The sequence below is a fragment of the Ahaetulla prasina genome, chromosome 6 (genome assembly GCF_028640845.1).
Source record: "Ahaetulla prasina isolate Xishuangbanna chromosome 6, ASM2864084v1, whole genome shotgun sequence".
Classification (NCBI taxonomy): Eukaryota; Metazoa; Chordata; class Lepidosauria; order Squamata; family Colubridae; genus Ahaetulla; species Ahaetulla prasina.
The window spans coordinates 20,048,979-20,065,515 of NC_080544.1; the positions used below are offsets into that span (position 1 = coordinate 20,048,979).

Below are 16,537 nucleotides of genomic sequence, written 5' to 3' on the forward strand. Positions count from 1 at the left end.
CACACCCAATGAAAGAAAACTCCGAAAGCTTGGATTTCCTCAGTTACTTTTTATTAGAGATGTCATATTGGCACATCTGGGAAAACCCGAATGTAAAAGTTTCCAAGTTTTCCCCACCCAAGTGAATGTTCAAGTCCCTGCCCAGCACCCTCATGTCCATCACATGGTCCAATTATCCACTGTCCAAACTGGAGACACCTCCCAGTCATCCGACTCCAGGTGCCAGGGCAAGGCATCCTTGACTGTCTGAGAAAGGAATGTTATTTTGACTACAGACTACATATCACCCATACTCTATGCAATCCCCCACTCCCATTTTCCCACAAATGATGTGGCAGGCCTGAAGGCCCAAATGTAAAAGATGGCTTCCGGGTCTGACACCCAGTCACCTATTCAGCTGCAAATTATAGAAGTGTATTCCATTTTTCATCAGATCATAGATTCGTATTTAAACAGAGGTCTACCCCATTTGAGTACTTGTGGCTCCACCAACAGGACTGACACATTCCTACAGTGGTGTGTTCAGAGTGATTGTCTGTGATTGCAAGAATCATAAAAGTGATCCGGTCTCCTCAGCAAGTCGTGATATTCTTTCTCCCCTCTTAAAAGAGGATCTTCTATTACCCCTTCAAAACCCTGACATTTGCATTTCACAAAAAATGGGTAGCTTCTTCTTTCCTCCTGTCATGATTCTAAACCAATAAGATGTCCACCTTGCTGCCTGGATAATTTCAACAACCAGTTTATTGAAGACTGAACAATATACAGCATCAATATCCTTGGAAGAATAAAGAGAAGAATAAAGTACATTTAACTGAAACATAAACTTCACCCCAAGAGTTAATTCTGTACAAGATTAGTAAATTCTTCAGTTTCTGAAGTGGGATATTACTTTTGTTTATATATTTTATTTATTTAGTGACATCCAAATACATAATATTTACAAGGTATCATTATTATTATTTTTAAAAAAGGCAAGTCATATTAATAAATTATTTACTAAATGAGAGAACCAAGGGACAGAAGAAAAGAAAATGTCACATTACACAGAAATGTGTTCAACAGCAAAGCTTTCGGCATAATTCTCTTTTTATTAAAATCACCACGAGGTGCAGGAGTTTCAGGCACATTAGCCTCTTTGTCCATTTTCATTACAGTCCATTCATTTTAATTTCCATTTCCATAAGTTGTGGGTGCTCCATCACTGGAAGTTTCTAAGAAGAGATTGAACAGCCATTTGTGGATTTGAAGACGTCCAAGGTCCTTTCCAACTTTATTATTCTATATACTGTATTCCATGTGGCAAAGCCACATGGCACTGGAGAACCTCAAGCTTGTAGCTTGTAGCTATTTTTACGTGTAGTTAAAATACATGTAACTCTAACACAGTGTGTATTTTGACCCTGAATATTAAGAATAGCAAGATAAGTATACCGGGGTGGGTTCTACTCACCTTTACTACCGGTTCGCATTGTGTCGGTGTGAAGAAGCTTCTGCGCATGCGCAGAAGAGTTTTGATGATGTTTGGGTCAGTGGGTGGAGCCTCCCGCCGGTTTTACTACCAGTTCTATAGAACCGGTCCGAACCGGGGGCAACCCACCACTGAAGTATACAATTTTGCTGGGGGGAAGGATGTAAAGAATTAGAGGAAATGTTTCTTAGAAAAGGTGGACATTGCAGAGTGATATGGAGGTAGTATGACCAATATAATTTGGAAGGTTTCGCAAGCAACAGGATATAGCAAGGGAAAAAAAGGAGACATTATAAGTAGGCTTTTAGGAGATGGGAATGACAGAGCTGAAGGGCTAAAATCTGTGAATTCATTTCCACAGGATGGAATATAGCTGGAAATAGAAGTTAGAAATAAAGAATGTTAAGGTGACTGCAAATAATTTTCTTAATGTTTCTAAAGTTATAGGAAACAAATTTTGTTAAGGATACAGTTTTGGAAACAGGACTAAATGCACCAACATATCATCCATGCAATGAATAGTTCAGAAACTACAACGTTTTGCATTATAATTTATATAAGAATAATGTTACAAAATTTAAAATACTATACATAGCTGCACAAATTATACATATTTCTGAAGCCACACAAATTTCAAAAATTGTTCAGAAGTGGTGCTTCAAACACTGCGTAAACACAGCATCTCTCTGCTATTCATTACAACAGCCTGCTTCCCCCCCGCCCCGCCCTTTTCAGGCATACATCTGAGCTTGAAAAATGCTGCTGCTGCTGCTGCTTTAAGAATCCAATTCTAAATGCAAGTTTTAAAAGAGCTACATCTTTCTCTAGTTCACCTGAAAAAAGATAGACAGCTGCATGGTTTCCTTGCATATGTTGTACACGTTCTGAAGCAGCACTTTTGAAACATTTGCAAAAGTAGGTACATCCCTAACATAAAGTATATACCGTATTTTTCAGATTACAAGATGCACTTCCCCACCCCCCAAAAAAGTGGGTGGAAATGGCTGTGCGTCTTATAGACTGAATACAGCCCTCTTTTTGGTCTCCTGAAACACCCCCCCCAAAAAAACGAGCCCGGGTTTGGCGAAAACGGGACGTTTTGACGGGTTTGAGGCCTGCAGAGTTCTCCTGGGGGCTGGGGAGGGCAAAAACGGAACATATGGGGGGTTTGGGGGACCAAGAACAGGCTCATTTTTGGTGAAAACGGGATGTGTGAAACAGTGGTGGGTTTCAAAAATTTTTACTACTGGTTCTGTGGGTGTGGCTTGGTGGGCATGGCTTGGGCGTAGCAGGGGAAGGATACTGTAAAATCTCCATTCCCACCCCAAGCTAGGGGAAGGATAATGTAAAATCTCCATTCCCACCCCACTCCAGGGGAAGGATACTGTAAAATCTCCATTCCTTCCCCAATTCAGGGGAATGTTACTGCAAAATCCCCATTTCCTCCTGATCAGCTGGGACTTGGGAGGTAGAGAATAGATGGGGGCAGGGCCAGTCAGAATTTTACTACCGGTTCTCCGAACTACTCGAAATCTCTGCTACCGGTTCTCCAGAACTGGTCAGAACCTGCTGAAACCCACCTCTGGTGTGAAAGATTTGGGAGGCCTGCAGAGTGCTCCTGGGGGCCAGGGAGGGCAAAAACTGGACACGCAGAAGCCGAAAACTTTTTTTTCTTGTTTTCCTCTTCAAAATCTAGGTGCGCCTTATACTCCAGTGCGTCTTATAGTCCGAAAAATACAGTATATGAAGGGACATAAATACATACAAGCAGTCACTCTATAATAAACAGTTTTATTAACAACAAACATATTGAAACAGTGAAAACCACATTCAACATTCAACAGTTTCATCCTTCATACGTATTTGATGTTCTGCTTCATATTTCATAATTTCTAAACTTCCGCAGAAGTTCAGATGGCGTGTCACCAGACCAACGGAAGCGCAAATGCCAGCAATTTGGATCTGAAAAATCAAGTACGGAAAAGAAAATGAATTATTTAGAAGACTAGAAATAGTATGATGGTTAAGAGGATTTTTGCATACAACTACATTTTGTAAGTGGGCTTGTGATGGTGGTGGTGGTGTTCTACAATGTAGAATGGGCTATAATTAGATTTACCTGGCGAATCTGGGCTTTTTGGAGACATCGGTTTCCCATCAAAGATTTGAAAATCCTCCATTTCCTTTCTCTCATTGAATAAATCATCCCCGTTGATTTCTGTCTTCAGCGAAAAATTATCAGCCATCTTGTCATTACGATTTGAATCAGGAGCATCCAACATTGGCTCTTTTTTATCTCTGACAGCCCAATGCATTGACTAGAACAAGAAAATTTTTTTTTAATATAATTTGATTGCCAAAATAAGGGTCTAGTACAAAACAAGCATATTCGCACACAGTGAATGAGCAGAAAAGTTTCAGGATGATATTCTAGATTAACTTAATGGTATTTTTACGTGTTTATATCTCTGCCAACCCCTTAAATTTTAGTTAGTCTTATAGCACTGTATTTAGATTTGACAATCGACCTAATGGGGTGGCTTTGATTTTGTTAGTTAATGACTAAAATAAATGATGATATTGGTAATTTCCAGTGATACTTTGAGGAATGAATGTTGTGTGTGTGTATTTGTGTATGTTTATAGATAAAGAACTCAAGGGAATCCTTAATAAATTATTTTGTTTACTTGATAAATCAATGGATTGTGGCAGAGATAGTGGTAGTGATAGTGATTATAGCAATTTTCAAACAGAGCTTAATTAAGGAACAGTTATTCTTAGTTTTCACATAGAGGGAAGGAGTATTTTTACTATCACAGGCCAGTTTTGCCTCATAGATTCCTTGCAAAGTCAACTACCCCTTTTGCACATAGAATTGTTCTTCTGTTGAGAATGAATAGTCGTAAATTTGTGGTGGCGTCTATGCCTTCATGCAAGCAGAAGGATCTATCGATCTGGCCTCACAGGAAGGCTGAAAAGGGCACCACACAGGCCCTGAAGAGTCCCTGCCATCTGATCTTTTCAATTACAGTTCCCATAATCCTCAGACATTATGGTCAATAGATTATTGAAGTTGTTGAGCAACTGTTAGGGTCATTGTTAGGGTGTTTGGGTGCTCCCTGAGCTGGTTGTTTTCTTGCAGATGTTTCATTACCAAACTAGGCAACACAGTGGTGGGTTTCAAATTTTTTCACTACCGGTTCTGTGGACATGGCTTGGCGGGCGTGGCTTGGCTTGGTGGGCATGGCATGGGAAGGATACTGTAAAATCTCCATTCTCACCCCACTCCAGGGGAAGGTTACTGCAAAATCCGTATTTCTTCCTGATCAGCTGAGACTTTGGAGGCAGAGAATAGATAGGGGCGGGGCCAGTGGTGGGATTCAGCCAGTTCGCCCCACTTCGGTAGAACCGGTTGTTAACTTTCTGAGCAGTTTGGCAAACTGGTTGTTGGAAGAAATCATTAGGGCAGAGAACCTGTTGTTAAATTACTTGAATTCCACCGCTGGGCGGGGCCAGTCAGCACTTTTACTACCAGTTCTCCGAACTACTCAAAATTTCCAGTAGCGGTTCTCCAGAACTGATCAGAACCTGCTGAAACCCATCTCTGATCCTCTCCTTGTTGAGGCATATGGGATAGGCAGATACCCTTGGAAGCAAGTGGTTCCACAAATAACCTGATCCTATGCCAGGTAGGATATTAGAAGTGATAATCAGCTTCTTGAGTTGTACCAGGAGTAATGGAGAACAAAAAATACCCATAACTCTGCCACCCAGCTTTCCCGCCCACAAATGGGTAAAACGGTTCATTTCTCCGAGATATGTAGCTGCACAAGAGAAAACTAACTGTTTTCATTGAGTTGCTCAGGGCTTCCCACTGCTGGAACGGGATAGCAATTTTGCTCCTTCGCCAGTAGTCGTAACGGGCTCGGCTGTCTTCATTAGAAAGAATCTCTTTTGCATGTTGTAACTTCTGAAAATTCTCCACTACAAAACAGAAATGGAAGAGCATTTTATAAAGGAAAGGCATTTGTAACTTTTTCTAGCATTTTTTCCCGAAGGCCATCACTCTGCTAAACAAATAATTCCCTCAACACTGTCAAACTATTTACTGAATCTGCACTACTATTACTCTTCTCATCGTTCCCATCACCAATCTCTTTCCACTTATGACTGTATGACTGTAACTTTTTTGCTGGTAATCCTTATGATTTATATTGATATATTGACCATCAATTGTGTTGTAAAAGTTGTACCTTGATGAAGGTATCTTTTCTTTTATGTACATTGAGAGCATATGCACCAAGACAAATTCCTTGTGTGTCCAATCGAACTTGGCCAATAAAAAATTCTATTCTATTCTATTCTATTCTATTCTATTCTATTCTATTCTATTCTATTCTATTCTATTCTATTAGATTCTTTTTTTTTTTTGTAGGAGTCTGATCCAGGGCGACTTAAAGACTTGTGGACTTCCATTCCAAGAATACCTCAGTCAGCATGGGAATTCTGGGAACTGGAAGTCCACAAAGTCTTAAAAGTTGCCAAAGTTAGGCATCCCTGATCTGATCAGTGACATACTGCTTTTGACTTACTACATTATGCACACCTACACGTGCATAACAACAACAAAATGCCTTAGGTATGAAACCAGCTGGGTGTCTTTGGGCCAGTCACTTTCTCTCAGCCCAACCCACCTCACAGGGTGGTTGTTGTGGAGAAAATAGGAGGAGGAAATATGTATTCACTGCCTTGAGTTGTTTATAAAAATAATAAATGTGGGCTACAAATAAATAAATAAAAATTGATAAAATGGAATTTGCTTGCTCAGTCTTCAATGCCTCTGCAACGGACAGAGTCAGGCGGGATACAAGTTTAATAAATTATTATTATTTTCAAAAGACAACAGATACTCAGTCCTGACTGAAATGCAAAGAATTTGTGCTTATAACGCTATCACCAATTACATATTTGCAATTTAAGAATTATTTTTCCTTCTGCCTATTATTTAGAAGAGTGAGAATATTTGGACGGCGCATTAAAGGTTACGTCTACTGTACTGAGGGCATTATCAAGTGAACCTTCAGCTCCAAGCAAAACTCACTCAACCCAGAAGTAATGGGTGCTCCATCCCTGGAGGTTTTCAAGAAGAGATTGGAATGGTACAGGGTCTTCTGCTTGAGCAGAGGGTTGGACTAAATGACCTCCAAGGTCCCTTCCAGCTCTGTTATTCTGTTATTCATGCCTACCCATTAGTGTAGAACAGACCTGGCCCCCAGGGCCACATCTGGTCCTTTGAGTTATCCCTGTTTGGCCCTCATGGATTGGGTTTACTTTGAAGGTGACTGCTTTTTTTTTCAATTTACATATGTGTGTGCATGTGTGTTGTCCCCAATTCAGGTCTGAGCCTGGTGCCAAAGCCAATGATGGACGCTAGACACGAGGTGGAGGTTTTCTGATTGCTTTTTATTGGAGTACTCCAAGGAAAAGGGCTCCTGGGCAAAATGCCAAGAACCAAGAACAAAGGTTTAAGAAAGCTTTATACATTTTCACTAAAAGAGATGGCGGGCCAAGACGAGATAATAAGTAATATCATCTAATAAACATTTTAGTAATAATTCTACAATTTGTTCTATTAGTCTCTAGCTGTCCCTATTCCTAAGCCTTGGCTAACGAATGCCCCAGGAGTTATCTAATACACATTTTATTGGCTGCAGGCCATCTGTATTCCTAATTTTTAGCTGAGGCCTGCAAGTTATCTAACTCTTGTTACTTTTATCAGCTTTCTAACTAACCCAGAATTGTTATAAGATTTACACATGCGTATTTCCTGTAGATAAACATTCTTTGTTCTTGCCAGACACACTCCGTCCACAATTACAGGCTTCCTGATACACTTTCAAGTGCGTGTCATGACCTGGCGTTATTTTAGGATACAGCCCATCATGTGTGCATGCCTACACATCTTCACAATCCTATTGATTCAGACCTCCACAACAACCCCAGCTTCTTGTGTGGCTCACTGAGAAAATTAATTGCCCACCCCAATCTAGAATGTTGCTGGGTATTCTTTTGCTACCATCGGAGTTTCAGTCTGGTATGTGGTGGTTCAGGTGAACAAGCAAGTGACTATGAATTCTTAGGCCCAAAAATCAGGCTGGGTAACTTTGGGCCAGTCACTATCTCTCATCCCAGCTTTCTCACAGGGTTGTGTTTTTGTAGAGAAAATAGGCAGAGGGAGTATTATGTACGTTGCCTTGAGTTGTGCAAAAGAAAGGTGGGATATAAATGTAATGCAAAGTAAATAGTAGAAGGAGCCAAGCTGTTATCTAAAATGCCCAGAAACACCAGGGGAAAAGCAGGGCCGTTTTAACAGCATTATGGGCCCCGGGCAAAGCAGTGTACTGGGGCCCCTATGACAGTGGTGGGATTCAAGTAATTTAACAACCGGTTCGCTACCCTAATGATTTCTTCCAACAACCAGTTCGCCAAACTGCTCAGTAAATTAATAACCGGTTCTCCCGAAGTGGTGCGAACTGGCTGAATCCCACCACTGCCCTATGACAACTATTCACAGGAGTAAAACTATAAATGGTCGATAAACTTAAACATATATTTATTTTATTGGCACTTCCAACAAAATCGGTGTTGCAACGTTAAAAACATGCTGTGCAGCAGCAACTAATCAACACGATAAACATTTGAACGATGCACGAGGCTTGAAAAACTCAACTTGCACATAAGCAGCATAGTGCACATCAAATCCCTCAGTGCTTTTATTATTTAGGAAAACAGTGCCTGGACTTTGCTGTAGTCCAAGTCACAAAAGTTCAATGGGGTGGAGCTGAATTTCAAGATTTCAAATGACAAAAAAAAAAAAAACAACCACCGCCCAAAAACAAAACTCTCCAATGTTCAAGGTCAGATTACAGAAAATAAAAAGTTAATTCCCAGAGAAGCACTGGAACAGCTAAAGGATCATCACACGATTCAACAGTCATCTCCAACGCTAGCTGGAGAACCTGTGATCGCCTAACCCACCTGGAGTTGAGCCAGATGTCCTCCTCTAGTCCTTTAATGACATCTACTATGCCCGGTGTTTCTCAACCTTGACCTCTTGAAGATGGTTGGATTTCAATTCCCAGAATTCCCCAGCCAGCTTTGAAGTCCACCCATCTTGGACAAGAGGCAGAGGTCAATTACCAATCTGGTGGGTTGCGTTATGGCAGTGAGCTCTTTGTATTTTCTCTCTAGGGGATTTAAATCTTTCTAGTCCTCCACCTGGTAACAGAAATAGCCTCTCTAAAGATTATGAAAATATGTGTTTTAGCTATGAGACACCTTTCTGTTCAGAAGGGTGACTCAACAATGATTCTTCATTTATGCAGGTTTACTAAAACGGATATTTGTTTGGAAATACATGAAATTCAAACGCTAACAAGGGCTGACAGACATAAACACTATAGCGATTGCTTTTCCGATTAAATTGCTTCTTGTTATTTTGCAGGCTGAAAGCGCTTGCACAGAGAGCAATGCAGACAAAAGGAAGACGGTGGCTTTTCTTTTTAGTGACGCAAATGATGTGACACACACATGAATCATGAATTATTTAAAGGGGGTGGGTGGGTTTTGAGGAAGCTCGCACGCCATTCGTTTTAATTAACGTGCAGTATTTTCCCTAGCTCGTATTTATCCACCCATCCACGCTCCAGTTGCCTTTTGAAGAAGAAAAGCACCTTTGACACTGAGACGGTGTTATGCATCTGCACTGATTTGTGTTAATGGAGAAACAATTGTGTTTAGTTTAGTTTTGTTTTTTTAAAAAGAGGAACAGCTTTGAAAGAAATTGAGATGAATGGGCAGGATATGTGTTTTATAGTGTTGCCTTGGGCTTCCCTTGGGGGCTCAAGATGTGTGATGCACTTGGGATCAATTGACAGCAGGCGTGTAATCATTTCAGTGGCTTTTCACTTTCAACCATCCCAAGGTTTTATGCTAATAAACAAGCAGGAAAAGGAACTCCTTCGCACATGTCACCAATTAGGCATCGGGTGATGACAACAAAAATCATACCAGTGTATCTCAAGGGCTTTCCAGCTAGCCTCAGTCCGATGAAAACTATACTAACAGGAAATGTGCTTTCTCCGTTGCTGATCTTGCCTCTGTTGGCTCTGTTTCTAACCACGGTCCCCTAACTTCCCTCCCATGAAATGCCTGCATATGACTGGGGCTGAACAAAGGTGTTTTATATAATTAAAGAGGGCTTAAGCCCCTCACAGGCACAGCCTGAGAATTAGATGAAAGCCACAAAACAAAGCTGCATTTGTGCTGTGGTTAAGCCTGGCTAGGTAGCTCAGTGGCTAAGACGCTGAGCTTGTCGATCAGAAAGGTCAGCAATTCGGCGGTTTGAATCCCTAGTACAGGTCTCCTGTGTGAGCAGGGGGTTGGACTAGATAAATAACCTCCAAGGTCCCTTCCAACTCTGTTACTGTTATTATTAAGTGTAACCTGGGAAGGGCCCCTTCGCCTAATATTGGTTATTGTTAGTTGCAAAATTGTGTCTGACCCATCGCGACCCCATGGACAACTTTCCTCCAGGCCTTCTGTCCTCTACCATCCCCCAGAGACCATTTAAGCTCACGCCAACTGCTTCATTGACTCCATCCAGCCACCTCGTTTTCTGTCGTCCCATTCTTCTTTTTGCCCTCAACCATTCCCAGCATTAGGCTCTTCTCCAGGGAGTCCTTCCTTCTCATTAGATGGCCAAAGTATTTGAGTTTCCTCTTCAGGATCTGGCCTTCTAAAGAGCAGTCAGGGTTGATTTCCTCTAGGACTGACCAGTTTGATCGCCTTGCAGTCCAAGGGACTCGCAGGAGTCTTCTCCAGCACCAGAGTTCAAAGGCCTCAATTCTTTGGCGCTCAGCCTTTCTTATGGTCCAGTTTTCACATTGCAACTGGGAAAACCATAGCCTTGACTATACGCAAGTATAGTATATTACTATACTACCAACTATTTGTTGGCAGGGTGATGTCTCTGCTTTTTAGTACGCTGTCTAGATTTGCCATAGCTTTCCTCCTCAGGAGCAAGGGTCTTTTAATTTCTTGGCTGTAGTCTCCATGTGCGGTGATCTTGGAGCCCAGGAAAATAAAATCTGTCACTACCTCCATTTCTTCCCCATCTATTTGCCAGGAATTGAGAGGGCCGGGAGCCATGCTCTTAGTTCTAATATTGGCAGCCTAGCATTAATCCAGATCCAAACAGAGCCTAGTCATCATGATTAGATATTCCATCTAGAGCCTCAAGGAAAGAGATCAGATCAGGGGTGAAATGCTCCCAGTTCAGACCAGATCACGTGATCCGGTAGCGATCGTGGCAGGTAGTTCAGCGATCCAGTAGCGATGGTGGAGCAAAGCTCTGCCCACCCGCCCGAGGCATCATTACCTCCTGGTTTTAACCAGGAAGAAATGTGTTTTTTACCTTCTGTGCATGTGCAGAAGGTCTGTGTGAGCATGTGATGTGCACGTGCAGTGCATGCACTTCCAAACCGGTAAGGAAGGTAAGTAGATTTCACCCCTGAATCAGATAAATAAATAAATAGACTAGGTCAGGGGTCTCCAACCTTGGCAACTTGAAGACTTGTGGACTTCAACTTCCAGAGCTTTGCTGGCTGAGGAATTCTGGGAGTTGGCGTCCACAAGTCTTCAAGTTGCCAAGGTTGGAGACCCCTGGACTAGGTCGCAGGATCTAAGATTTGAAAACTTGTAATTAAACAGCTGACCAACAAGGTGACTAACTTTATTTTAGACAGGATACCCAAATCTGCATGACGAGGGAATTACACATTTGAATATCCTTCCCTTTTTCTGGTTCACTGGCATCCACTTCCACCTCATGATGGCTTACAGAAAGAAAAACAGAAAGACATACCGGCCTGAGGGTTTCCGGGATGCTTGTCCGGATGACATTCAAGTGCCCTGACTTTAAACTCTGCAACAATTTGTTCAACCTATGCAAAAACAGCCAAAACAATTCATGAAAGTTGAGTCTGTTTAATGTTTTTCTTTTTCTGAGCAGCTTTTAAGAATTGTTCACATCCTCACTGCATGCAAAGGAAGGGCGAGAAAGGAAAATATTAGCATATCATTATACGTGTGAAAATTATGGACTTCTATGACTACTGAAATTTATCAATTTAAGATTATGAAATTATATACAGGTAGTCCTCAATTTACAACCAATCATATAATGACCGCCTGAAGTTACAATGGCACTGAAAAAAGTAATTTAGGATTGGTCCTCGTACTTACGACAGCCGTAGCATCCCCACAGTGCCCTGATCAAAATTCAGATTATCACCATTTGAACCTTCCCAGGCAGCTTCCAACAAGTAAAGTCACAGCCGTGTGATTCACTTAACAGCCATGTATCAAATTTACAAGTCTCAAAACTTCCACTCCCAACAGACTAAAGAGAAGCTGAGGACCAAAAAAGTTATTTCTATGCTAAAAACGGGAGCTAAAATCTTCACTACCTAGTAAAGTATGGAATTTAGCTTAGAGTTGACATACTCTTCATTTTACAGTAGTGGCCAAAATTGTGGAAACCTTTTGGGAAAAGTGTATTTTCTAAAACGAGCTAATAACACCACTTGTTTTTGGAGTAGTACCATAAAATTATATATCAATGGAAAGATAATTTAATCAAGAAGGTAATGCAATAACTTCTATGAAGGATTTGCTATTAGAATAGCAGCAACAGTATAAAGAAGAAAAGTGAAACACGTAGAAAAACGAGATATACAAAAATTATCACCGTGTCAGTTAATACTTTAGCATGAATTACGGCCCTACAACGTCTTCCCATGGAGTGAGCCAAGTCTTTTAGTTCTGCAGCTGTTATCATGTGAAACCAAGATTGAATGATTGCTTCTATTAACTGGGTTTTATTGCTGGATCACTTCTGACTAAAAAGTCGGCTCCATAGATTTTCAATTGGGTTAAGGTCTGGGCTATTCTCAGGCCATTCCAGCAGTGGAATATGATTATCTTGAAACTCCCCCAAAAAGTGATGCTATTAGCCATCAAACCTCAAAAATATACTTTTCCCAAAAGGTTTCCACAATTTTGGCTACTACTGTAACTTAAAGGTTTGAGTGAAGATCAGTAGTCCCACTAAAAAATGTGCTGCCTAAAATAGGTATGTAATAGCAGATCACCACTTAAATGTAATATAAAAAACGTGAATCCAAACGTTACATGTTATAATTTCTTTCATTATATTGTATTTAATTAGTTTTAATATGAATTTTAAATTGTCATACGAAAAATAACAAAAGTACATTGTATTATTCTGTTTTCAGAAAATTTCCACGTTTTAATCTTATAAAATCTGATTATACCCTTGTGCAAATTAATCTAATTAAAATTAAATCTTTGATTAGCATCTGGGATCTTATATACCGGTACTTGTATTTGTGGAAAATAAGGTAGTTCAAATAGTTTCAGTTTAACATTCTTTGTAGCCAAATTAACTATTATTTATATTTCCTTTGAAAAATAAATAAATTTAGCAAACATTTGAAATACTTTTCTATACTTATTGAAAACAAATTGATACCTCATCAATTATTGATTCTTGGTGCAAATTAAAAATAACCAGGTGAAAGCCAATAAAAAAGGCAACTTTTTGGCTACCCCATTAGCATAACAGGAAATCTAGAAACCTTAATTCAAAATCCACAGTTGAGATCACAAATTTTTAAGACTCAAAATGTTTCATAACACCTGGTTGCTGTTTAAGTCAACTGAAAAATATTTTTACTAGAGTAGCTAAAATTACATTCTCCTTAACCATTTCCATCAACAATATTTGATTGTTCTGATCCAGTGTTTACAGGATCATAAAATGGATAGTGGACAAAGTACAAGCAACAGGAAATTTTACAACATAAGAGTTACTACATAGTACGCCACTCCAAAAATCACATACTTTCACTACAAGAGATTGCACCATTCATTCAGGTAAACAGGTATTTTCCATCTCCAGTAAGTGGTGGTAACCTCAAAGAAAAGTCATTGCTCAGTAGTAGAACAGCTGATAAATATTTTCGGTTCAATTTTTGGCATCTGCAGTCTGAAATTCATTCATGCTAGTCAGTGAGAGGAGCAATGGTATAAAGAAGTGCTCTAGAGTTGCATCATAAAAGAGAACATTAAAAAAAACATGCTATGGGCCCTGATCATTACTATTTCACTGAAAAAAACCATTGGCAACAAATTTTACAATTGCTGTCAAATTTGGGGAACTGCCTTTAGCACAGCACAGCCCTGTTAGCTCATAACTAAAGGGTGTTTATCACATATAATCAGCTGTGAACATTTTGTAATGTATCCAAGATTTTAGACATTTTTAAAAGTCTAAAAACATTTGTCAATATTCCACAATTCATATCCTATGAAAGATTTACCATAGCAGATAATTGCTCTGTTGCCCCTACTCGACAAGCATCGTGGGAGTTATTTTCTAAACAGCATCCCTTTACCTTGTATTGTGTTTATGAATCGCTTTCTAGAAATAAATCAAGTTTTCTTTGCAAACTACTTCACATTTACATGACACAATGGTTCGAATATATAAATGAACAATGCGGAATTCAAGAGAAACTTTTCCAGCAGTATTACAGAAGATGTAATACAAAAGAAAGAAAAAGACTAAACAGATTAATTATTATAATAGGTATAGGTTTGAGACCATTGTAGAAAAATGAAAAAAAAAGTCAACACTCTCGTTATACACACAGTTCAAATCCAACCAATTGACAAAGGTGGAAAGAGAATACGGTATATAAATTTAAAAGTTATCTTACTGTAGATAATTCATCACATCCCAGCAGGTTATAATAATCTTCCATATCCTCCAGCCTGCAGCTGAATATTGCATCCATTTTTTTAACACACACTGCTTTCTCAGAATCAGGGAGTCTAAACAGCCAAGGTTTATTTAAAATGTTTACCCGAGAATCCACAGATGTAACAGTGATGCTAAAGCTCAACTACAGTTCGCTTTATACACAGAACAAATGTCATCCGAGACTCTAAAGTTACACCCCTGAATAAGCTTGCTTTCATTGGTGAAAACAAAGGACAAACTGCAGCTGCAAAGCTTCATGGGAGAGGTAGTTTTCCATGTCATGTTAAAAGTAATCCAGCTATTTCCAAGGGCTTTCAACGAGTGGAGGTGGGATTCTTCAGACTTGGTTTTTATGTATATATGAATGATGTATTTTATGTGGCATATTTGTAATCGTAATTGAATAATGTACTCTCTTCAATGATGCATTGCAACTAAAATTACCAAAAATAAATATACAAAGCCTTTACTATTAAGACAGGAGTGAAATCCAGCAGGTTCTGATAGGTTCTGGAGAACTGGTAGCGGAAATTTTGAGTAGTTCGGAGAACCGGCAAATCACACCTCTGGCTGGCCCCAGAGTGGGGAGGGAATGGGGATTTTGCAGTATCCTTCCCCTGCCACGCTCACCAAGCCACACCCACAGAACTGGTAGTAAAAAAATTGGGATTTCACCACTGTATGAAGATAATAAGACATTGAACTTGTCCTTGTTTTTCTTCAGTAATTCTAGCTTCACACTTGGTTGCAAGAGCTTCTGTAATTTAATATTTCTTATTTTCTAGGTAGGCTCTCTCTACTTTGACGTTTTAATGACTGTGCTATTAAATTGAATATACAAGAATTTTTCCAAGAGATAATGACTTGGTTCACACAGAGCACCAAAGCAGAGGTTTGTGAACTGTAGCCTATCATTTAAGACACTGCGTGTGGCATGCACCAAGCCTGTGGTGATTTATTCAATAAACTACAAATAAAGAAACCATAACTCAGTATGAACTCCATTATTTGCTTCCCATTTATATAGCCTTTATAATAAATTCACCTAACATAAAAGTGAGAACCTTGAGGCAGTCCGATTTAATCACTGTTAAGTTAGTGAATAAATGGAATTAACTAATTGTCTAGGAGTTAAATGGGTACAAATAATTCAGATAATGAAAGGCGGAAGCTAAGTCAATGACAAAAAAGACTCACTACAAGCTGGGCAACCAATATATTTTATTATAAACCAGCCAGAGTGCATAAACTTTGTACAAATATTTTACTACAGATGCTCATATGGGATCAAAGTGGTCCATTAACACAATAATTGCTTGACATGCATAATGTTCAGTGATCTGATTTATGGAGTTGCATTATAGTGACATTTTTTTATCTTCTATGGTCACATAAATATTTAATGCATTTTTTTAGAAATACTGTATTATATGTGTGTGTGTTTATACATATATACATATATACATTTATACATAGATATATACAGATATGAAGACAATATATCCCAGACAATACTGTGGACCCTGGTCCAGCATTGCATATGCTATGTCCTGGATAGAAGGAATTTCCAATAATCTAATAATTATAATAATTATTCTAATAATTATTATACTTATTAGATGATGATGATGATTAGTCTAATAATTATTAGTTAGGAATTAGGAGATCGATTAGTTTTTAAGGAGCTCTTGGGGATGCATAGCAAAGGGAGGGGCTACTACAGTTGTGGGTTGCTACTGGTTCACCCCGATTCGGGTGAACCAGTAGCAGTGGTGGCAGGAGGCTCAACCCACCCGCCCAGACCTCATCAAATACGCTCTGCGCATGCGCATGTGCAGAAGTGGTGAGCAGATGAGCAAACCAGTAGGAAAGGTAAGTGAAACCCACTACTGGGCTACTACCATAAAGGTGTGCTTCCAGGTACACGAGAGGCCACCTGATGAAGATGAGCTTGTAGAAAGTGGCGTTCCTCCAAAAACTATGGTCACAGGTGCTTTGTATGATCTCCTTTGTAAACAAAAGTGCTTGACCAGTTAATATCAGCACTTTCTACTGTGGGAACTCAAGAGATGATCATGTAATCTAGTCCCTAATCTTGTTGTACTATCTTGTGGATCGAGCTAATTTAATCAAGAAGTCATCAAACTGCTATAGCAATG

At 39.6% G+C, this 16,537-nt stretch overlaps 1 protein-coding gene across 2 annotated transcripts; it reads right to left on the reverse strand.

Annotated features, from left to right (window-relative positions):
* Positions 1–726: 726 nt before the first annotated feature.
* DNAJC12 (DnaJ heat shock protein family (Hsp40) member C12) lies at positions 727–14,541 on the reverse strand. 2 transcript variants are annotated; one of them, XR_009155774.1, is made up of 6 exons: positions 14,335–14,541; positions 11,397–11,475; positions 5,316–5,455; positions 3,591–3,789; positions 1,454–3,433; positions 727–1,214 (listed from the first exon to the last, which is right to left on the reverse strand). XR_009155774.1 is itself a non-coding variant. In XM_058188612.1 (5 exons), exons 1-5 carry the CDS (start codon positions 14,410–14,412, stop codon positions 3,348–3,350), a joined length of 582 nt encoding a protein of 193 aa, XP_058044595.1. In that variant the 5' UTR covers positions 14,413–14,541; the 3' UTR covers positions 727–3,347. The 2 variants fall into 2 exon arrangements, 1 of the variants encoding a protein (XP_058044595.1); XM_058188612.1 differs by having other exon boundaries at positions 727–3,433.
* Positions 14,542–16,537: the final 1,996 nt, after the last annotated feature.